Source organism: Heliangelus exortis, chromosome 2 (genome assembly GCF_036169615.1).
Source record: "Heliangelus exortis chromosome 2, bHelExo1.hap1, whole genome shotgun sequence".
Classification (NCBI taxonomy): domain Eukaryota; kingdom Metazoa; phylum Chordata; class Aves; order Apodiformes; family Trochilidae; genus Heliangelus; species Heliangelus exortis.
In genome coordinates, this window is record NC_092423.1 from 90,207,259 (window position 1) to 90,231,353 (window position 24,095).

The window sequence follows — 24,095 nt, forward strand, 5'->3', positions numbered from 1 at the left end:
ACACAAAAGATACTGAAACTAAGAAGTTTTAACCTTTCTTTACTGTTTACAGTCACCTGAAAGTGCTGCTAGGCCAGAGTAAAACTCTGGAGAGTCAGGAGAAGCCTGCCATAGATACACAATTTAGAGCTTTGCTTGTTGCTGCCACTATTAAATATGAGAAATAGACATTTTGGTGGCAAAACAAAAATCTGCAGATATGCAAATGAAGACTTCTGGAATGCATATTGGCTTTACAACTTTTAATACTGAATTTTTTTATGTAGTAAAGTTTCTGCCAAAGTGATGTATATTAAAGGGCACTAGGTGTTTTTTCAAATATCTCTTTTTTTTTTTTTCTACCCTTCCTCTTAGCAACAAACATTGTATGACATCCTCAAACAGCGTAGACCATCTTTTACTGAACTTAACCTTGTGTGACATAATGGTCTCACTAGCAAGCACATCAACACTTCAGATGGATTCTGACTGGCTGGACATGATACGGAAATTTGTGACAGATACTCTTCAGGATGGCAGCAAGCTGAACAGCAAGCAGGTGAACAGATTGCTTGATGTGACTTGGAGACTAATGCAAATACAGCAAAACAAAGGTAAGAAACAAGTAGTTTCTGAAAAGCAAAATATGAACAGATGAAGAACTTGAGTTATTCTTCTGTTTTCAGGTCACTTCATCTTCTGTCCTCATGTCATAATGCATTTTATCTATAGAGGTACATTGAATTTCATAGTGAGTGCCTGTAGCATTGAAAACTGTTTTTTGGGAATGCTGTTAGGTTCATACTATTGATATGCAAAGTGTTAATATGTCGGTGTATCTCTTTTCTGGTTTTACTTAAGATATAATTGGGAAGATAGGTTTTCTTTTTTAAAAAAAGTAATTATTTAAAACTAATAAAGTAATTATTTGAAACTATTAATGAATCCAGTTAGGCTCCCATGAGTAGAGTCAGATGACCATTCTAGTTCTGTGAGTACATGAAATGCTGAGAAAGTTACGATGGAAGCTGCTGTAGGATAGATTCCAAGGCATTTAATTTGAATTCTTTTCCAAGAATAAACAAGCTTCTCATTTTGACTTGCAGGACCAGTACAGTATTTTTGCTTGGCCTCTTTGTTTTGTTTTTTCTTTACAACTATTGCCTGGTTGTTGTCTTTGGTTAGTGTGGTGGTGATTTGGAAGCAGGGGGAGGGGAGGTGGGGGTACAGGGGTGGCTCCTGTGAGAAGCGGCTGGAAGCTTCCCTGTTTCCAGTTCTGGCCCCACCTCTGGCCAAGGCTGAGCAGATATGGGAAGCTGGATGTGCCTCTATGAGATATGCAAAAAAGGGAAAACTAAACCGCAAAAACAAAACAAAAAATCAAAAACTTGCAGCGGATAGGAGGAGGTGAGAGGAAACAATGCTAGAGAAAGACACCAAGGTCAGTGAAGAAGGATGGGGGAGGAGGTGCCTGAGATGAGATTTCCCTGCAGCCTGTGGTGACATGGCAGGCTGTCTGCCTGCCACCCATGGAGGAGCATGGTGGAGTAGTCCCTGAAGTGTCACAGGTGGGCAGATGTGGAGCTGCAGCCTGTGCAGGGTCACAGAGAGGGTCAGATGTGGATCTGCATCCATGCAGGACCCCGTGCCAGGGGAGGTGACTGCTCCCGAAGCAGCCCTGACTCTGTCTGCAGCCCAGGCTGGAGCAGTCTGTGCCTGAGGGACTGCACCTGTGGGAGGGACTCATGTCGGAGGGGTTGTGAAGGACTCTCTGCCATGAGAGGGACCCCGCGTTGGAGCAGGGGAAGGCTGTGAGGAGTCCTCCCCCTGAGGAGGAAGGAGTGGCAGAAACACCGTGTGGGGAACTGACCCTAAACCCCCCCTGCCCCTCCCCTGTGCCCTGAGAGGGAGGCAGGAGGGAAGGGATCCGGGACTGGGAAGGGAGAGAGGAGTGGGGGGAAGATACTGAGATCTGGTCATGTTGTCATATTTTGTCTTCCTTCTGGTAGATTAAATCTTTCTTTTTTTTTTTTCTTCCTTAGTTGAGTCTGTCTGGTTTCTGCCTGTTACTGTAATTAGGGAGTGAAAACCTTGTCCTTGTCTCTATTAACGAGCCTTTGGGTGGATTTTCTCCTCCCTATCCCACAGTTTGGGCGGGGGGTGTTGTGTTAGCAAAGAGAGGCCTGGTTGATACCAGCTGTACCTAAGCTATGACAGTTGTATTCCAGATGAGACCTTGGTATAAATGTCTGTTAAGTGATGTAGGACTTGTTTAAGATAGGAGTTTTTCAGTAAGTCTGAGAGTGGAAAAGGTCTGTTGTGTCTTACCAGTCTGGTAGAAGTTAATTCCACAGCCATGCAACAAAGTAGAGTTTAATAAAAATGCTTGCTGTTAGCAGCACTGTCATTGTATTTTAAGATGTAAAGATGGCAAATGTCCCTCAAATGTATTTTGGCAGTTAGTTGTAGCTCCTTTCAAATCCATTTTAAAACATATCTGACATCGAGATTAAGGGCCTGGAAGGATCTGTGTTCTTTAGAAGACAATCCAAAAGAAAATGAACCATTTAAAGAAAAATTCTTCAGACCACAATAGAAATTAAGAGAGGAAAATTTAGCTATTAAAAATCAAAAAGCTAATAAATAAGAGATTAAATAACACCATAGTCAAACTTCTGCATGTTGTGCCACAGAAGCAGGGTGGTATCTTTGCAGTCACATTTTTCAGGATTGCCAGTTCTGAGCAGCTATTTATGCTGGGATGAAATGCATGTTTTTTCTGTGGCATGGAGAAAGAGATGATATATTGAGAACTGAAGGCACTGGGACAGTGAGGTTTGGGTGAGCATCGGTGAGGAGTAAAAGAGATTGGTGTGCAGTTACTGTGATGGTGGAAAAGGATGTGGAAGATGGCAGTGGAAAATAGGATTTCATTGGTTCTCTGCTGCCTTGCACCCTGTGCACTGTCTCATCTTCAAGAATGTCTGAAGTTTTCACTTACGTGTCTTCACTATTCTTTTTTGTGGCTCTTTCACAAGCTGAACAAGAAGGTGGTGATTCAATGGATCAAAAGTCTATCTGGTAGTTGTTTTAAAATACTTTCATTCTTTTCTGTGGAGTTAAACCTAAATAGTTGCATAAACAGATAATAGCTCTTCTGTGCATGTGTATGTGTAAAAGCAGAATATTAAGAACCACTGCTTCAGGTTTTTGGTTTTTTTTTTCTAGTGGCAACAGAACCGTTGATAAAAGCAGTATATGCACTGTACCAGCAAAGGAATCTTCCCTTTCCTGTTCGTACATTGCTTTTGAAATTTTTCAGCAGAGTTTACCAAAACGAAGATTTGAGGACTCGAAAAATCAGGTACAAACTATTTATATATTCTTTCTTATTTCAGAAATATTATTTCTTATTTATTTACAAGTTAGACTACTGGATTTCTGTGAAAGAAAACTTGATTGATCTATTAAACAGATCAGAGCTAATATTTTGGTCTTGATGTTAGTTATTTTCACTATATGCATAGTCATTGTCTGTATGTATGCATATACAGTGCGCATGTGTGTGTATAAATATGCACATATGGGTATATATATTGGTAGAGACTTAAAAGGCCTCATTCAACACTGTCCTATATGAGATGCTATGGGAAGAAGTCAAGAATTACTTTTCCACAGTAGTCTAAGCTTCCAACCATTGGAAGCCTGTACTTCCTCACTGTTCAAAGCTTCTGTATGTTTAGTATCACTCAGTGGATGTCTTTTTCCATGAGCTTTTCCCATCATTCCTTGGACTGATCTAAATCAAGAGCCAACTGCAGCATTCTCTGGCAAGGAGTGACAAAGCTCAGCTGTCTGAAGCCCATCTTCCTTTTATTTGCTTTGGTTCTGCTTCCTTTTAGCTTCATTTGATACCACCAGCCACCGCTTATGTGAGAAGAGAAAGTAAACATTTCTATCCACAATTTTCACGTCAAGTTACTTGACACCTCTGTTGAGCCTACCTCCAACTCGCCCACTCAGTTGTATTCATGGTTTTCCTACTGTTAAAACACAATCTCTCTCTTTAAGGCCCTTCCCTCCTATGCACAGATGGGTGCTCATTTTTCTTAAAAAGTTTTGGTAGGGACTTCGTCAGCTCTTGAAAATGAATTAATTTTGTCATCATTATGCTACTCTTGATTTATACTCAACAGCTTCTTTTGTGTATTCATCACTTTACTAGTAAGCTGAAATGCTTTTAGATGATACTTGTTTTTATATGCAAGGGTGTCACAGAAATTGTAGCCCACAAAAGATAGAATCGGTCTATAAGACTGTTTCAGTTGGACATAGGAAGGATAAATAAAAGCAGATCTATAATGGACTATGTTTAAAGATGTTTAAAGGAAAACAAAAATGCGTTAGTGAAATTTAGAAGAAAGAAAAGAAGAAAGCCCAGATTGTAAAAGCTGTAAGGGGCAACCTAACCTATGGATTCCTTCCACTTATATTTGATTTGACCAAAATACTGCAGCTGTCCTTGCTCAAGGCTCTCATTAAGAGTCAACAGAAAGACATTCTAGCAGAAGTAGTAAAATCTTATGTAAAAAGACTCTTAAAGGCAAGTGAAAAATCAGATCATCTGAATGTAATGAAATCCATGGGCCATATGGATAATATCCAGGGGATATACCTGATGGTGCTGAGAAAGTCGTCTCATGAAAGTGAGACCATTGTTTGTCATCCATGAAAAACCATGGTGACTGCAGGAGGTTTTGCATAGCTGGGAAAAAGTTGCTATTACCACATCTCAAAGACAATCTGTGGAATTTCAGTCCCCTGAAAGATCATGTAGACATTTGCTTGGAATTAGGATATGAACAGGAATGTATACCAGAATAAATCATGCTTTGCCAACATCGTAGTTTTCTGTGATGCATGACAAATGGCTGCATGGACAAGGGCAGAGTGGCTGACACAATATGCTTTCTTAATAAGGTGGTTTGGTGCTGTGTTCCACCAGTTCTGTTCTCTTACAACAAAATGAAATAGGTACCTGAATTGACAAGCAAGACCTGAGTGAAGGTAGAATTGGATTTGAAAGTCTAATGTCAAAACTAGTAGCTTGATCTGGGGTGTTGGTGATATTGAGGTTGTAGTAGTCTTATGGCTTTCTAGCCTGACTCTTAACTCATTAAATATAAGCTGATTAATGATAAATAAAAATGTTGCTTTGCCAGCATATGGTCAATTCTGACACAAATACTTTCTGCAATTTGAAAACATGCAGTGCAAAACCTATGGATCAAATACATAGTTTTAATGTAACTGTAGCAGCACACCAATGCTCTCACATTTTCTGGTGAAATATTATCTGCAAATCACTGCATTGCTGTTTATTGTAATTTATTGTACCTGACATTAAAGAAACTTAGGACTGGAAGGAATAAGATTGCAGGGTTTTTTTTTTTGTTGTTTGTTTTTCCTAACTTATTTCCCTTTTTCTTTAGAAGTCGAAGCAAAGTTTTGTCTCGTTGGTTGGCTGGTTTACCTCAGCAACTTGCTCTGCTTGGCTTGAGAAACCCTGAGCTTTCCAATCAGCTGATTGATATCATTCATTCTGCTGCTTCCCGTTCGAACAAGGAATTATTACAAAGTTTACAAGCCACTGCCTCTCGAATATATGGTAAGACACTTACACTACAGCATAGTGAAATTTTGTTCATCACTGGGTTAGGGAAGTTGGGAGAGCATGGCAATACTGGTGGATGTAAAGTCAGCATGGAGGCTATGGAGATTGGTTTTGTTCCTGTTTATATATATATGTTAGAAAGAAATCATGGAATGGTTTGGGATTGAAGGGACCTTAAAAATCATCTTGTTCCAACCCTCCTGGATGAACAGGGACACCTCCCATTAGACCAGGTTGTACAAAGCCTCATTCATCCTGGCTTTGAACATTTCCACGAAGGGGGCATTTACAGCTCCTCTGGGCGTCCTGTTCCAGTGTCTCATTACCCTTAAAGGACTTTCTTCCTAGTAGTTAATCTAAATCTAGCTGCTTTCAGTGTGTGTCAACCTCTCGAAGGCTAGTAAAAAGATTAAAGTCTTCCGCTAAGTTAGCAGGACTTGGATAAACTGCAAACTTCAATTTTTGTGAATTCTGATTCTGTTAGTATTGCTTCTCCTGTATTTATTTACTTATTTTTTTTGTTCTTCCTCTCCACTGCTACTTATATTGTCCTCCCTTCAGCAAGTGCTGTAGGCTCTTAGCTAAATAAGAGTAGCAAGCAAAGAGCGACAGCCCTGTGGGATGCGTGTCAGTGTTCTGCCCGAGGTGCTGCCGCTGTGCAGGTTGTGACAAAAGTGCAGGCCCAGCTTCTGTGTGGCTGTGCGGGTTGTGAGAAAAGTGCAAGTCCAGCTTCTGTGTGTCTGATCCCCTCCCTCTCTTCCCCTCCCTGTCTGTGCTGCAGATCCTCTGGAGGGGGCTCTGGTGCTGCTGCCGGCGGAGGCGCAGCGGCGGCTGGTGCAGCTGGTGTACTTCCTGCCCCACCTGCCCACCGGGCTGCTGGTCTCCCTCAGCCGGTGCTGCATCATGGGCAGAGTGTCCTCCGAGCTGGCTGCCACCCTCATCGGGATCCTGCACATGAGGTACAGCACTCAACCTGCCTGTGGGGCTGCTGGGGAGGGTAGAAAAAAAATCCAAGTGTCAACATGTCTGTCAGATGGTGCTCCTGACCTTTCACTTTTGTGCTGTCTTAACACTGACCGATGCTTGATAACATCATATCCTTACATTACCTGTAAGGGAACACTGTACTGACCACCTAAGATGTTAACATCATATCCTTACATTACCTGTAAGGGAACACTGTACTGACCACCTAAGATGTTAACCCTGGTGGTCTTCGTTCTGCTGCTGATGGCAGCTTTTCCTTGTCAAAACTTTGACCTGACATTAGTGAAAAATAGTGTGTATTGTCATGTTCTGCTCACTTTCAAATTTTTAAAATTCACTTTTCTTGTCATTACCACACTTAAATCGTAGTCTCTAGTCAAGTGTCTTGTTAGAAGTTATTCATGCTCTTGTTGGCTTTGTCCTGGCATGAAGGAGGGTAAGTTTGCCTGTGAGGTCTGGGAGAGAGAGAGGCTGCTGCTCCACTGAAGTGAGTGGAAGGCTTGCTGGGATTTCACAAGGGTGTTTCACTTTGCTGCTTCTAAAAGAAATATATTTGGCTTTTCTCCATTGCTCAGTGTTGCTGAACTTGGGATAAATAAGCAGGAATTAAGCTTATATGAATTACACTCAAACTGATTTTTTTTATTAATGATTTCTTGAATTTGAATGTTATTTAATTGAAATGTGAGAACAAGACAATGTACTGTCAAGCACAGGCCTGTTCGTATTAGCTGCATAACATGTGAACGAGTTGTCTATCCTATGAAGTGATGAAATTATGGTATCCTGTATGTAATGCATTGTCACTATAAAATGAAATTCTGACTGATTCTTGGGAAGGCAGACCTCAAATTTTATTTTCATAAAAGATGTGTTCTCTGCCATATACTGGAAATTCAGTGGCAAACCATAACCATTTCAAAGACAGTTGTAAGAACTAAAGTTGCTGATAAAAACTTTGTTTATTCTGTCTTTAGATTTTAATGGATTTTTAGTGAGATTTTTATAGTAATAGTGCCACTGTTTTCTGCAGACTCTGAGAAAGCTTCAGGTGGGCTGTGGGCATTTAATCCTTTGGCAGAACATGCAAAAGGCAGGGGGAGGGTGGTGTTCTGCCCCAAAGTAGGTTATATCCTGACAACAGAGGAGGAAGAGCAGCTTGTCATTTTTCAGGGGTGCAAAGAAAGTATTTTGATACTAATTTATGGCATTTGGAACATGTTTGAAACTAAATTGGATTCAAAGAGTGTGGAGTATCTGAAATAGGTAGATGGAAAAAAAAAACCAAAACCAGTACTGAACTAGTTATGCTACTGCAGCTTATTGTATTGATAAGCCCGAACAGTCCTTTCTGGAAAATTTCAATTGTGATGAAATTTGCAACAGAGATATTACTCTTGATTCAGAATTGGCTTTCTTTGATAAGGACATTTCCACTTGATTGAGAGAAATCAGTGTTAAAAACAGGAACTTGATCAGTTTTCTTTAGAAACTGATGAAAATAGTGCAAGTCCTTAGGAAGATTAAAATGAGTTTTACAAGCAGAGTGAATTCAACAGCACTGAAATACATTTCCACCTGTACAGCCAACTTAAAAATTTGTATACATTTTAAGGGACTTATTGATGACAATTTTTAGTTGTGTTTCAGCATAGTATGTAGATAAAATCTATTTTGTGAAAGACTAACTTTTTTTTTCTTATTGCTATGACTTGCGTTTATTCTAAACACTTCATCCTAGGATGCCTTTAAGAACTAGGGAACTGATATTATGTCAGACATATTAGTGGCTACTGAGGGGAATGTCCAAAAAAATTGCTTTGGCATCTTAAACCTGGAAAGATAAAGAGATGAGAAGGTAATAAGCTTCATTATTACTTAAGAACAGGAGAGTCTGATGCATCTTTGCTTGGAAAGTAAGTCCTACAGTTAAGGAAACAGTTGTAGGTTTTTCTCAGAATGAGCCTTAGATGGGCTTCATGAACTTCATAACCTGTCATTGCACACAGGAGACATGAACTAATTTTCCATCTCTTACTAGAAAAGCCAAGCTGGATTTTTGTATCTAGTTTTGTGGGTTGCTTTTGATAATGTCGTGGACAAACTGGATTGAGTTTAAAGGAGAACAATAGCCCCTGAACTGTGTTAATTGGGAATGGCCAACAGATTGGCATTGTTAATCAAATTAGAGTGGGAAGGAGGGGAAACCATGTATGTAAAAGGCTGTTGAAAAGGAGTGGGACAATGCAGTTTTAAGCAGGATTAGAAATATAGACCTTAAATATCAGAAAAACATTTGGTTTGAGTGCTAGCGAAATTTTCTAACAGCAGAGATGCATAGTTAACAGGCTGTTTAGGAAGTGGGTATAAATATACTTCAATCAAGATGCTTAAAATCAGGTTGGACAAAAAGGTATGTTGTGGATGGTAGAGGTAAAGCCCTAAAGGAAGAAAGCCAAGAGAGACTATGTAACTTGAGGTCATTTACAGCTCTCATGATGCTCAGAGTTAAACATGCAAGTTTTTAAAATAAACGGTACTATAAAAAAATGTATGTAATTTCTGGTTAAATGGCACTTTCTGTAGTTACAGGGTAGCTTTGCATAGAGAAACATACAAATCAGTCCATAGGGAGATGTCATTTAGGAGCAAACCAGATTTTGTCAGTAGATGGCACTGTTTTTCTTTCAATACCTTTGTGTTCTCTGGTGAGGGGGGAGCCTTTATACATTTCTTTTCTTCTATGCCACCTGCTTATCTGTCATGTTTTTAAATAGAGTGCATGCATGAGCGTCAGAGGCTCACTGCCATGTTTGATAATTGTTCTTAATTTCTTTAAAAGCCTTCATCCCTGCACTATTCTTGTCTGTACCTTTTTACATGCATTGGAGAATGCATGTATATACCCATTTATATTTGCCAGGAAGAAGCTACATTAAGGTGGATTTGATGAGGGTACATATGGATGATAATAAGACTGCAGCAATTATTCCAGGAACAATCATTATAAACTCAAGGAACTCAGAGCTTTTTTGAGTGTGTGTAAACTGTAAAATGAGATAGTAAATTTATCCAGATGGTTTAAACCATAGCACTGTGATGATACCAGGCAGTAATTGCAATTATTGTAATTATTACATGGTAACTTTTAGAATTTCTTATTGATTAGAAATTAATTTGGAAGACATTAACTGTTTTTCACTATTTACGTTTTGCAGTGGTGAAATGAATAGCCAAGTGATCTAGAGGAGCCCATTGAATGAGCAATAGTGGGCTCCCTATGCTGATAAAGAAGATATTGTCATTATTTCTATATATAATAAGGTTTCTGAGCCTCATAGGGTGATAATCCATAGTGATTATTAGCATGTTCTATACCTACAAAGTTTTACCAGTTAACACAGGCTGAGGGCTGTTCTGAAAAGAAAGCTAAAATGCAGCCACCCCATTTTGGATGCTGGTAGAATGTGACCAGATTTACACTAATTGATCTCTGCCAATAAACAGATGCTGCCATTTGGGTCACTGGGCTAGCTACAGCTGGTGAGTTTCAGGTAAAACTGAGGGACAGAAGGTGTTGTCTTGGCTTAATATCACTTCTGTTCTCCAGTGCCTGCCTTTTGCTTACTGAGACCTGAGCTGTAAGTAACCTCATTAAATCCAGGCAGGTAAGGTTCTGAGAGATGGGAGCCTGCCAGGGTTTTGGTGCAATAAATCTTTCTCCCCACTCTTGTTCATACACAACTAGGTGAGGAAAGGTGTAGAGAAGCATGAGCCAACAATTTGTGATTTCAGACTGAGAGAAATGAGGAGTAGCAGCAGGAGATGAGTTCCCTGAGTTGGCCTCCAATTTAAGCCATTTATCTTTATGCAGTGTACCACGTTTCTGAAAGAATCAGCTTCAGTATTTTAAATTCACGGTGTATTGGAATAACTGGTAAATAATCAAACAGTAGATCTAATTAAAGGTGAATGGTTTAAGTGATAGGTAGGAAAATGTAGTTTTTGGCATCAGTGGACCTTTGGTTTGAAATTCCAATTCTGCTGATTCCTTCAGGATGTAAATATGGACAGATGTAGAAAACTGTCCAGAAAGTAAAGAACATTTTTAATGTTTATATATTTGAAGAAATGTGTATGTTATGTATAGAAGAAATAATAGTTAATGGTCTAGGAGGGATTGAAGTTGAAAACTTCAGCAGTATTATAGGTAGAGCTAGAAAGGATTTTTGATGCTATCCCTCCCTGTATGCCTACTTTCTACATTTGTAGGGCAGATGGGGTACTTCAGAATATTTTTTAAAGCACTAGTGTGCTTTAAAATAAAAGTATGTTTTTGGAAGACTGGCTTTGAAGCATATCTTTTTGTCAAATATGGAAACATAATAAATGTTGTAAACTCACTTTCTTAGATATGGTAGATTGTCTTGTTTGTCTCACAAAAGGAGACCTGCTGTTTTCATACAAAAATCTGTATTTCAGCAGTTGCAGAGGAACACCATTTGTCACAGTTTGTTAGGCTTAATGCTTGCTAGTCTAGTGATTTCATGGTGGCAGATATCCTTGTAAACACATTTCTTTGCCTTTCCTTTTGTATAAGGCAGGGTGCTTAAGATGATTCATATATAATTTGAATGCTTACTGTGGTGTATTCTATTCTGTCAAGTATGGATTAAGAAATGAAGATTATGATGTCCTGATCAAATGTATAAACTATCAAGTTAGCTGACTTAACAGGAAAAGTTGTATTAAAATGTCTTGAGGCACAAATAAGGAAAACCTATTCAGTGTAATAGCATAAATGTAATTTATTCATGTGCCTTTATCCAGTGTAATTACATAACCCCAATTTATTTATGTACCTTATTTATGTGAAGTAGTTATGATTTTTTAAAAGAACCTTTTACACATTGGAGTATTGTGTCTGGAAGTTATTGAACTGTAATAGAGAATTAGACAGATAATATTTCACTCCTTAGATAAAAAACAATGGGGGTTAATTTATGGCATTTCTCTCTTGGAGTGTCCATAAATGAGATCTCCAGTGGCTTCAGACAGCCATTTCTTATTCTTGTGGGGCTCTTTCCCCACTGGAGTCTTGCAAAGAGATTTTTTTTTGTTGCTGTAGAAAAGGAGAGGGATGAGGACCATATAAATAAATGCTGAGTGCTCTCTCTCAGCAAGAAATAAATTGTGTGGGAGTTCCTCTTCTTCACAGGTTTGAGATAACCCTGGGGGTAACTTGCATTCTGCTTGTAACTATAAATGGACTCTATCCTTAAGAGGTGGTGCCTTTAAAAGATTCTGTTGCTTTCCAGACAATAATGAGGGAGCACAGCTGGTGTATGGTCCAGCAGCCAGGTGTGCTTGTTGGTTCCTGCTGCCCTCAGGAATCTGGTGTCTAGAAGGGATGGACATTTTAACATCTGATACAAGGTTGAAAATTGCATTTCTCCAGATATATTTCCCAGAGGTGTTTTTTTATGGCAGTAATTTGAAGTTTTCTATAGGTATTTCCTTTGTAAGTAAATACTACTTTATTTAGTCATCCTAGTTGTGTGATTTGCAACCTTTGACAGTACTGAATGCAGTATTGTAGACAAAAAGAACATTATATTTCCCAAAAGTACCAACAAGCTGGAGAGAACTTTGAGATGATATTGTATCATGTTGTTGTGAATACCAACACTGATTGAATAGTAATTCTCATACAAATGAAATACAGAAAGTATTTGAAAGCTTTTTTTAAAAAAGAAATACTTAAATAAAACCAAAATTTTACTAAAATAAACCAGGTTCTCTATTTAAAAACAAAAACCACAAAAGAAACAAAACCACAAAAAAACCAAAACCAAACCAAACAAAACAAAACAAAGAAACAAAACCCCCAAACATTTTGAAGACTACAAGTGGTACAATAGGAAGACAACTCAATACACCTTGGTAAGTAAGTTGAAAGGCACACATCTGTAAGGAGGTGTAGTCATTATGAGGGGCTTGCTAAGAAGAATGTAGGAATAGTAAGGTCTTTGTTCACTGTGAAGTGCTTTTTCTGGGTATATTTTCACAACACATTGTTTAGAAACAAAAATAAGAAGCATATTAAAAATGATTAGGCACAAAAGAAGAGTGTGCTTTCAGAATGCTGGCATTTCCCTGATTCGGTGCCACAGAGGATGAAGGGTGAAAGATAGATTTGTTTTTCCTCACTGCAAGATCAGAAAGAATCCATAGTTCTTGAGAATTGGATCCTGGTGTGGATTACAGTGTATTCCATGTCTGGTCTACAAATTCCCTTTTCCTTGTTCACTGTTATGTGAATGTTTAGGACTTGAGAGAGGGAGAAGGCTAAGTTTATGTTTAAGGCCACAGCCCTCTAAATTTGTCTTCAGGTGGTTGTTCCTAGTTGAGATTCCTAACCAAGGGGAAAAGAATTATGTTGCTGCACTTAAAATTGCAGCAGTCAATAAATGCTGTTTGTTCATTAGTGAATGTTTCTTCCAATTTGTGCTCTCATTTATAATGTGTAAGCAGCTCAATTCTTTTTTTTTTTTCTTCAGACAACCTTTGCGACCATGAAACAAATAAATGAGTAGCTGATAGGCTTACTTTTAACAATGCATAGCTCAAATTGTTGTTCTCTTAAAATAGGGTTGATGTTTTTCTTCAAATCCCAGCTAATTCCTTGCAGTTGTTTGTTGTATTTTGCCACATCTTCAAATGGAAACATTTGATCCTCCAAAAGAGAGAATGAAAGTTAAAAAATTTGCACTAACAAACCATTGTCTACATGTGGTAACCTGTTAGAGGAAAAGGAATATAAAAACTCTCAGTTTGCTAAGGACACATGCTACCTGGAGATAAGTTGGTGTGAATGATGAGCTGGGTACAGGATTGAAGAAGTATTCAAAGATTCAATTTTTAAAAAATATTTTTTAAACAATTGCAACATCAGTTTGTGGCAGTTTGTTCCCTGTCTCTTCAAGAAGTAGTATGAAAACTGAGTGATCCTCATTAACAATGTAATGCAAACCTGATTGGATGAAGTTGATGCAGGAGCCTGAGTTATACTTTATTGCAGTTGCTAACAGTTTCATTTCAATTTGACAATGTATTTTTCATTAGAGCTAAACAGGAATAAACTTTACCAGCTGAGATGAATATTGGCACAGGGCTTTTTCTAGTGTTCTAAAAGGACATATTTTACAGTAGTGCAAGTGCATGACTACACTGGGAGAAAATGTTTTCTGTTTTCTCCCGTGAAGGTTCAACAGTCCTAGTGTGGTACTTGCATGTAGTTTTGCTCCTTCCAATGTATATTGTTGTTTATACACTCACAAATTGGGATTTATTGTAACATACTTGACAAGCTCTCCAGAGTATCTAATTCCACATTTTTTTCATTACCTCATATTTGACAGGTGTTCGTACATGTAAGCATCATTTAAATGGTTGTCAGACAGCACTGCTACTGGCTACACAGTTAGGTGTCTGCAGAGAACATGATACATTGGTAACTATCCTGTGAGGAGGCTGCCTAGAAGATCTCTCTCTACAGTATTGTCCTAGCATGATTTTTAATTCAGCAGGGCAGTGTTTCTGGGCACAGACAGGGAGCAACGTTGCTAAGAATTTGAATGGACCCAGCTCTAGGGAAAGGTGGTGCAGTATCTCTGTGGAATTCTCCTGTTCCTGATGAGTACTGACCAGTAGCTGAACAGTTTTGTCTTAATAGGTAGGCTCTATAAACTGATCCTAGACTTTTCTGTGGTGTGAGGTTATAGATGGCACAGGTCATAAAAACAGGAAGCTGAAAGAGAGTATATATTCTTTACCTGCTTTTGGTAGATCAGTAAAGGCTTATTTTCAACACTGTTCCTGGTTGATCATGATGGAAGATCCATAAGTTATAAGGGGAATTGTCATACATGTCTGTGGTCCTGTGTGCTGTAGGAAAGCTTGTCCCTGCTTCATGTAGTGGAAATGGCTTACAGTTCTTGGCTGCAGTGTGATTATTCTGGCAACTGTGGAAGAATTGTTTTACTCTGCTTCTCATATTTCCAAGGCCCTAGCTCCTGGACAGGCAAAAGGAGCTGTTCAGCTGTATCCTGGTGAGCAGCAGAAAAACAGAATGTGCATCTGGAAGGAGGTGGTGTGTACCTTCAGACTATAGGTAGATGAACTGACTGAAGAGCTTTGTCAAGAAAAAGACAATATAGACTTTGTAGCAGCATGCAACTAATTCTACACTAAGTACTTTGGTATACTAAGTGACATGGAGGTTGCTAGTGGACTTTGTCATCTCTGTTTCTAGATTGTTTCTGTACAAGTGCCCAGGGCCAGCACAGACCCCATGAACCTCCACTGATGTCTATTTTCCACTGTATGAGGTGATCAGTTAGTTCTACTCACCCCTTCCTACCTTTAAATCAATTATCTCTTAAAGCGAGGGCCTTAGTTTCTATGCTGTAGCTATGTCGTTTTCTGAAATTTTCCCTAAGTATTACAAGTATTTCCATATTCACGTGCCCCTAGCACTTTATAAGATTTCCAAGAAATACATAAAGCAAAAAAACTTTGTTTTTAAACCCATCCTGTCTATTCTCAAGCATGACATAGGCATTCATGTGTCAGCTAATTTTATCCATCAATGTGTGTAACAATTTGCTTAGTGCAGGCAGTATAGTCACAGACTTCAGTTATGTGGAACTTGTTTTTGGGGTTTTGTTTTTAGAAATACCACCACCTTTGCCACTCTACAGGCTGTAGGTGTCAGGGAGGTTCTCAGGTAGCAGGTTGCTCACAGCTGGAACTATTTCAGTTCATTCTTGCCTTCCCTTGGAGCTCCTCCTTTGCATGGTGCATGCCATCTCATCCTGTTGATTTCCTTCTACTTTGTTGAGTTCCATACTGTGTTGTGCAGCTGCTTGAAGCTGCAGCACATCTTGGAGAGTTGTTTTGGGATGGGAACCAGCACAGATTCTGCTCTGGTGATCAGAGGTGGGCAGAATCCTCGTAGCTTCTGTCCTGTAGCCTCACCTTGCTTGAATGCTACTGTCATGCACTGGTTATCTGCTGGGTGTACAGAATCTTGAAGTTTTCTGCTCCTGAGGTTTGAAAGACTACTTAGTAGGTAGTATCTCAATCTCTCAGTGGCTAAAGCACTTGCTGAGGATGTGGAAAATCTGTGTTCATTGAGGAGATTGATTTCTTAACACACTGACATAGTCATTGAACTATTTTGAGGAGGTGTTCTTAATTTAATAATATATAAATAAATGGCGTTAATTTTACTAAATTTTCGCTACATTGAAACCTGAAAGATTTTTTTTTTTCAGGAAATGAGTGAGTCAGCTAGTGGCTGTGCCTATGAATATTTACATGTTCTGTATGAACGGAAGTATCAATGGAGGAAATAAGAGAAGAAAAAATTACTTTACAACCTAAAATTAAAGAAACAATTGTGGTAGGCCTTGGTTTAAATTTGTGATCAAATGTTGAAAAAATAAACTTGAAATGGGATCAGCTACCACAGTCTAAATTAAGTTACGTTTCTCAGACAAATATTTAAATCTGTAACACTTCAGGAACAGCCTGGGCTAGAATATTCACTTATTATGGCAGTAGAAGGACTTGTCCAGGAAGGTGAAAGAATTGTATTTTAGTTTGTTTGAGCAGAAAACCCTTGATCTTGTACAGTCCTTGAATTCTGTAATCCTCCATAAACAAAAGCTTCCCATGAACAAAATTTGGGTGATAGTATCAAAGCTTCAGAAGAACTGTTACATTCTTACATTTGCTTTCCCATGTTTTACTTGAAAACTACTTGAAGACTGAACTTGGAACTTTTTGAGATTCACTATGCTTTTTTCAACTTCATTGCTGAACAAAAAAAAAAACCCAAAAAACCCAAATCAAACCAAAAAACAAAAACAAAAAAACCCAACCCAAATTCTAAGCAAAACTCACTGTGCTTGATGGGTGCATTGCTGTCTGAGTTGGAGTTTCATCAGTGTTTCACAGGATGATGAGTAAAGGAATAATTTCTCAAGTGACTGCAACATGCTTCATCAGAGTTCCTCTGCCAGAGACATCTGAATTGCCCAAAGACTCCTTATGACTACATAAGTCAAAACTAACACCTTAAACCTAAACCAGAAATGAACTGGTAGCCAGTTTAGGTCAGGAAGTGTAGCCTGTAGCTGAGAAATAGCCACTTGGACACAAACTGCCCTGTTCTGCTTTGCAGCTGTGTGGTGTAGCCCACCCTGAAAATAACAGCAGTGTGAACAAAGCAGTGTGATCCATCTGGAGTTAAAAGAAAAGTTAGCAGCAAGTGATAAAAGGAATGCATTGTCCAGTTGCTGTGACTGAGAAATATTTGCCATGCTAATGGCAAGAGAAGCAGTGATTTTTCAGTTAATTAGATTTGACTTTTCTTTTAATACCACTTGGTGTACAAAGCAGGTTAACTAAAGGTGCAGTTCTAAAGCTCAGTAGCAAGGTGCTCGTGGAGAGTAGGTAACCTTGCAGAAATTACAACAGGTAATTCATCATAGTTAATGTGGGTTTGGACTAGCTAACTAGAGAGGTCTCACTAGTATGCAATTTGTTAGCAGGTTCCCATTGTCACTAAAGATTTAGTCAAAAAAGAGAGGTGATAACATGCTCATTACTTCTTTTCCACCTATAAATTAGTGCTTTTTTTTTTTTAATTAAATGTCTAACATGTAATTTGCAAGCATCTTGAAAACCTTTTCTGAAGGTGCTCATAATTCTTCATTATCCATAGTAGTCTTAAAATAATAAACTAGGATTTTTGAAATAATTTGTGATGTATTTGTAGTGCATCATCATCCGTTCTAGAATTAAATTTCTTCTGTGTTCTTAATTATGATTTCCTTTAACTCAAGCCTCAAAATATAACACATTATGAAGTGCCAAGGCACATGTACAGAGAAGCCAAGGTAAAGATTATAGGCAACTCTCTCTGTCACTTTCTGAACTGAAAGATTATATTTAAGGCCCTTTTAACATTGAGTCTTCTTTTATGTGTGAAAAAGCATTCACCTATTAGAAGAAGTAAACTGCAAATGACTTTGGGGATTTTGGTTTTGTTTGTGCCTGTCTCAATGTAGCTTTCCTTGTAGATGAGGCTTAAAACCATTTAAGAACTCTGTCAAGGGTTTGTCTTACGTGGAGGTTCTGCCCTCCATATTTCTGGAGCAGAACCAAAGCCATTCTTCTTCCTCTTACATCTACATCAGTCATTCTGATCAGCTTTGTCAGGTCCCTTCTGCCTGCATTTGGGCTTACTGCAAGTTCATGTTTTCTGTCCTCCTGACCAAGATATTTTGTTTGTTTGTTTCCCAGTACCATTTGCAGATTGTGTATCTTCCAAATTCTTGCATTCCCACTATTTTGCTCAGTGATTGCATCACAGGTTGAATTTCTGTGTCCAGTAAGTCCTAAATTCTCCTGAATCACTACGACCTCGTGTCTACTCATGGTCCCTCTGCACTGGATTTAGGCAGCTTATGCCCCCATGCTGTACAGGACACGAGCTTCATTCTCCATTCTGGTACACTGATCTAATTTTTGTGTTACTATTCATCCTGCATAGAATCTCGGGCTGGGGAGGAAAATAGGTTGTTAGACCTCATGCTGACTTAGTTGAATATGTGTGAAATCTTTTTGATGCTGTAATGAATCGAACTGGGACCTCCTTGGAAAGAGGAAAGAAATTTTCCCTTCTCTTAGGACCAAACTACTAACCAGGGCCAAGGGGTTTGTCTCTGGAGAACTCTGTTTTGGCAGCCAAATGGCAGCCTTATGGATGGAGAGAGACTGAGAGGTGCAGGTTAAGAAAGGGAAGCAGCAAACCCAAGCCTCAGAGGAGAACTGAAAGCCTCTTAGGAATTAGAATTGTCCGTGCAGAACTGCCTGCACCAGAAAGTCACTAGGTCAACTGAGATATGCCTGGAAATAAGGATTTGCTATTAAGGACAAAATGTGAAGTAATTTAATTTAAGAAAGCATTTTTTTGTTCTCTCTCACCTAGCTGTGATTTTTTTTTTTTTTTTTTTTTTTTTTTTTTTTTTTTTTTTTTTTTTAAGAAGTAATTGTCTTATGTAGTAGTCAGATTAAATCCTGATCTATAATTTCAGGAAATTCTTTTTTTTCCCTTTAGTTTTGAGTAGCTCCAGACACGTGCATATTCTAGCTGTCATTTTTGTAGATGGTGAAATACTGTGGATGATTTTCACGGGCTTGGCAAAATGTATATGCCTGGCACAAAGGTATACCAGATTTGATATTTTTGCTCTCAAAACACAGAGCTGTAAAAAAAATTTCTGAAAAACAAGCTTTCCAGATTTTTGTTATCCATGAGCTAAGACATTTTGGCTGTTAGCAGAGAGAAATTCAGGAAAAAAAGTGATCCGAAGCAGATAACTGGCTTGGAAAATTACACTCTGAAGCCCTGAAATTTTGCAAGATTGTAAAAGTGGAAAGCAGCAACCTCCTACAGCAAGGATCCATAGTCTGCAGCACAAGTGCCAAGAACTCTATAGAAATACATTTGTATAATATGCATTTTTGTATAATGTGGTGTAGGTCTGAGCTGCAGCTTTTTGAGGAAAGGAGGTGTGAGATGTCCTTTTTCCCAGCTCCTGTCACTCTCCTGGTTCTGCTCCAATACACAGGCAGGACACTGCTCTTTGGTGGTCAGTGGTGTCTGTTGGTTCCAAGTTTCCACAAGCTCATCATACAGCATCTAATTTCAGAAACAAAAGCAGGCTGGTGCTCCACTTCTTGCATATTTCTCTAAAAAGAGAAGTGTCAGGCAGCTTTGGTAACAGGTTTACTCCTGTCTTTGCATATTGCTCCTTTTTGTGTTCTAAATCTCCAAGCAAGTTGTTAATTTAGTTCTGTCTTTTATAGCTTTAGCTGCTCTAAAATAGATGCTGAGACTGCTTTTAAATGGGGTCTGTTGTTCATGTAAAGAGCTGTGTTAAAAGTAGTGGATATAATGAAAAATACAGCCCAGCTTTGTTATATTATGATTTTTACCAAATAAGGTAAAAAAATAATTTAATTTACTGTGTGTTGACTGTCATCACTATATTAAATAAAGGTTATACTGATATCTATGAGAAGTTGCTGGTTTTGTAAATTAATCAACTTAACAACCTGAGCCCATGTAGGGGTACAAAGTTTAATTTTCCTTGTTTTGAATAGAGTGAGTTCTGTATTTGAAGCTGTTTATAATGCTATTCTACAAACAGCAGTTAGAAGCAGGAATGCTAAAATTAACAATTTAATCATGGTAATTGATTGTATTATGCAGGTAGGTTGTGAATTCTTAATTATATGGTTTTTAATAAACTATCTGCTATTGGTTTTGTGTAGATCATCCTTTGCAGGCTGGAAGTGCCAAGTACAGGATAATTCAGTGAATGATGTGGACTATTTCAGCTTCTTGTTTTCAACCCTTATAGGTAATCCATGTGAATGTCATAATTCAGAATTAACAAAATGAAATTTGTTTTTTGATAGTCAATTGCTGGATTTAATTTAGAATAAATGGTGTAGTAAGTACTTCCTGAAAGTAGTAATTCTAATCTTGTTACATATTTTTGGTATGAGATACCCTTTTTTCTCTTGATTTGCTATTTGACACCCTATTTTGAACACTTTGCCACTTGGGCTGAATATTTGCATACTTTTTCTTTATTCTAGCAGATTTCTTTGGAAAGTAAGAGGAAAACCAAAACTCAGGATATGATGTGAACAAGAAATTTTTTTCTAGATTTAAGTAAATGCCTTTTATTGGCTCATAACAATATGAATTATTGCCTTTGGGACTTCCTGTGGACATGCTTACGCTACTAAAAACATTCCATCAGAATAAAGTAATTAAGTACATTGCAGTGAGCTGCCCATGGTCAGCATGTGAGCAGTATTACTTCTCCTACTATGTTCTTAATCAGATATAAAAATAGTTGTACTCTGTGGTGATGCAGCTTTGGGAAATTACAGTGGTTACAATGACATCATATTACTGAGAAATATTTTCCAGTAACTTGTCCCATGGTAAAAAAAAAATGTATTTTCTTCATCACCTCAGTCGTTCATAATGTTCAATTATTTTGCTTTCAAAAATTACCCTTTTTTCCTAAAACAATGGGGAGAGGTGTACTGGTAACTGAGAAAACAAAAGCAAAACCAAAATAACTGTTTGGTGCAGTAGTCCTCTTTTACTAAAACATCTCATACCTGGCTAGAAACAACAAGCCAAATGATGTATTTTATTTATTTATTTATATTAAATTTTTTTAGCTCTGAGGTTATGTTAGAAGCTTATTGAGTTAAGTGCTTTGCATTATAAATTATTTTAAATTATTTTTGGAGATACAAAACATTGTCCTCTTATAGCTGTTTTCTTTATACCACATTATAGTTTAAATGGATATATCAGTGATTTTTGTTCAAAAAATTTTGGTTTCTTTCAGAAGTTGGAATTTGTCTTTTCATAGAAAGCACCAAGCGAGAGCTTTTAACAAAAAAAAAAAAAACGATGTGCAGAATAATGTAAAAAACCAGTTTTTGTCAATGATGCTGTTGAAGTAGAACAGTGCTTGGCTTGTTTTGTGATGCTGTTGTACTGCTTCTTTTTCTCTAGGGTTTTCAAGAGAGGAGTTGACTAGTCTCCAGGGCATTAGAGGAAAACCACACATTAGCCAGACACAGCTTTCACCTGTCCGTCTTTACCTAACTGATCTGGACCAGTTTTTACACCACTGGGCTGTGACAGAGGTAATACATCGACACTAATCCTAAATGACAGCATACAGACTCCAAGTGCTCTCCATCCTCTTTCCACGGATGCCTAAATCTTGTTGTGAGTTGAGTTGAAAAAAGAATGGGAAATAGAATAGTTAGCAAACAGACAGCATTTTTCTGCAGCCATATTTTGAAGGAAGCTGCTTGAGAAGGCGAAGGTTCAGACATACAGAATGCAAAACCATACTCATGGAAAAAAAATGAAGAAAAGCCTTATTGGAAAATCGTTAAACACTAATAAGATTGAGACCAGCAGTATGTTTTGGCTTTCAGAAATAAATTAATTGTAAAAACACTAATTATAGAGAGTTTTCTTTGGGAGTAAATTCCAGTGTTAATTAAAAAGCACTTGCATTAAATTAGATTTGAACTTGGAAGTAATATTGGGTTGGCATTGGTGATTATTTAGAATAACTTCTGATGCTTATTTAATAAAAATTTACTGGAATTAGAAACTTCACTGTGAATTCAATTCCTGCTTGTTAGATTGTAAGAGCTGAAAGCTTAATTTTATTGTTCATTCTAAAGGGATCTGAGCCATCAGATTATATTCAGACATTAGTCTTCATTCTGGCTCAACACTTTTTTTTTATTGCTTAGCTCACTAGAAAGGTGAAATCATGTTTTGAAGACATGCCAAGTTGACAGTATTTCTGAAATCTCTGTCATGAATGCAGAAAGAAGACTGTAACAGAAGTTTTTAGTTGTATGATTTACTCTGGTTCTCATGGCAATCTTTTTGGTTCAAGAAAGCAGTATGGTAGATCTTTCTCATCTAATTCATAAAGTTTAAGTGATGAACCACTGAAAGTAATGCTAGTCCATGTCATACATTGAATGTGTGCTAATATGTATTGAAAAGTATTTTAAGCAAAGTTGTTTGGTGACATCTCTGACACACATCTTTAGATGTCCTGCCTTCAGTCACTTGGCCTGTGGAGCAGCTAAGTTCCTAATTTATTTTGCTTTGTTTCCATAAAGATAATCAGAGGGCTGGAGCACCTCTTCCATGAAGACAGCCTGAGGGAATTTGGGCTGTTCAGCCTGGAGAAGAGAAGGCTCTGGGGATATTTTATAGCAGCGTTCTAATAGCTGAAGAGAGCCTGCAGGAAAGCTGGGGAGGGACTTCTTACAAGGGCATGGAGTGAGAGGATGAGGGGGAACAGTTTAAAATGGAAAGAGGATAGAGTTAGACTAGATATTAGGAAGAAGTTCCTTAGAGTGAGGATGGTGAGACTGGAACAGGTTGCCCAGGGCAGTTGTGAATATCCCCTCCCTGGAAGTGTTCAAGGCCAGGTCGGATGGGGCTTTGAGTAACCTGGTCTAGCACGAGGTGTCCCTGCCCATGGCATGGGGGTTGGAACTGGATGATCTTTTAAGGTCCTTTCCAGTCCAAACCATTCTGTGATTCTGGGCAGTAGTGAAGCGTTTTCTCACCAAAACTCCTTTCCAGTAATGAAAGGCTAGAGTGGTTTCTCTCCCTGTCCTGTACAGAACTGTTCCTTTGTGAATGCACCAGAGGGTTTACTTGTTTCTCAGAGTTAGTGTGATTCTATACAGCATCTGAAGGACTTACATGTATATACTTTGCCTGTTTCTGAAAATGCCACCCCATGTGTCTCTTCCTTTCTCTTTTTGCTTTTCCATATAAATCTATTAAAATTGGTTGAGAAACAACACAAGAGAACGATTTTCACTGAGGAACAGTGGAGTAGTTTGGTTGTAGGTGGCTTGTTTGTGCCTTTGATTCCTGGTTGCAACTTGGATTTACTTCTGCCACAATCTTTTCAGTGTTTTGGTGCTATCAAGGAGAGTCACTGTTTTCAGAAACTTGAGACTTGCTTTTCTTAAAAATCCTTTTCTTGGGAAAGATACAGGGTACCCTTTCAGGTTCTCAGAAGTGGATGGCTGTCAGTAAGAGCTGGATATCCTTGATTGGTGATGAAAGAGGATTTGGACATCCTATGGAGCATTGCACTACTGCTGTTTTGTGCCAGCCTGAAGTCTTTTACAAAGACTAAGTTATGAAAGAGAGAATAGGAACAACATTGCCATGCATTAGAAATCTGAGTGAGACCTTCTACACCCCCCTTATTTTGTAGACTCTTTTGCAAATGGAGCTCTGGCATGCCTCTTATGACTGAGCTTGGGAAGGAAATTGGAAACTTTTCTTCATAAGCTTGTTCACTATTATGGAGAGTTCCTGGTGAGCTGTGTTATATCAGATACGTCTAGGATGTGATCAGGAATTGTCAGCAGGTATTTATGTTGTGCTCAACTAACCTGTTAGCCTTCTGCAACAAGGTGTGACTAGTTTGGTGTAGGAGGGTAGGACACTTTATCTTGACTTGAGTAGGGGTTTTTGGTGCTGTATCCCATAACATCCTTGTCAACATGTTGACAAAAATAGCTCAGTTCAACAGAGGTGAATTGAAAACCACCTTAAAGACCAGGCCAGAGGGTTGTGATCAGTGGTGCAAAGTCCACTTGGAGGCAAATCACCAGTGATATACCCCAGGAATAGGTTCTGGAGGCAGTCCTTTCAAACTTTTGCTGATGACCTGGACAATAAGACCAAGTGCACTCTCAGCAAGTTTGCAGTTGGTACAAA

The 24,095-nt window shown here is 38.4% G+C and overlaps 1 protein-coding gene across 1 annotated transcript in view; it reads left to right on the forward strand.

Annotated features, from left to right (window-relative positions):
- Nucleotides 1-24,095, forward strand: part of TEX10 (testis expressed 10) — a 54,403-nt gene that overhangs the window by 14,982 nt on the left and 15,326 nt on the right. The window contains exons 6-11 of the mRNA XM_071736950.1: nucleotides 355-593; nucleotides 3,208-3,343; nucleotides 5,472-5,647; nucleotides 6,435-6,612; nucleotides 20,051-20,139; nucleotides 21,324-21,457. Of these exons, the coding sequence (XP_071593051.1) occupies nucleotides 355-593; nucleotides 3,208-3,343; nucleotides 5,472-5,647; nucleotides 6,435-6,612; nucleotides 20,051-20,139; nucleotides 21,324-21,457 (952 nt within the window). The remainder of the gene's footprint in view (nucleotides 1-354; nucleotides 594-3,207; nucleotides 3,344-5,471; nucleotides 5,648-6,434; nucleotides 6,613-20,050; nucleotides 20,140-21,323; nucleotides 21,458-24,095) is intronic.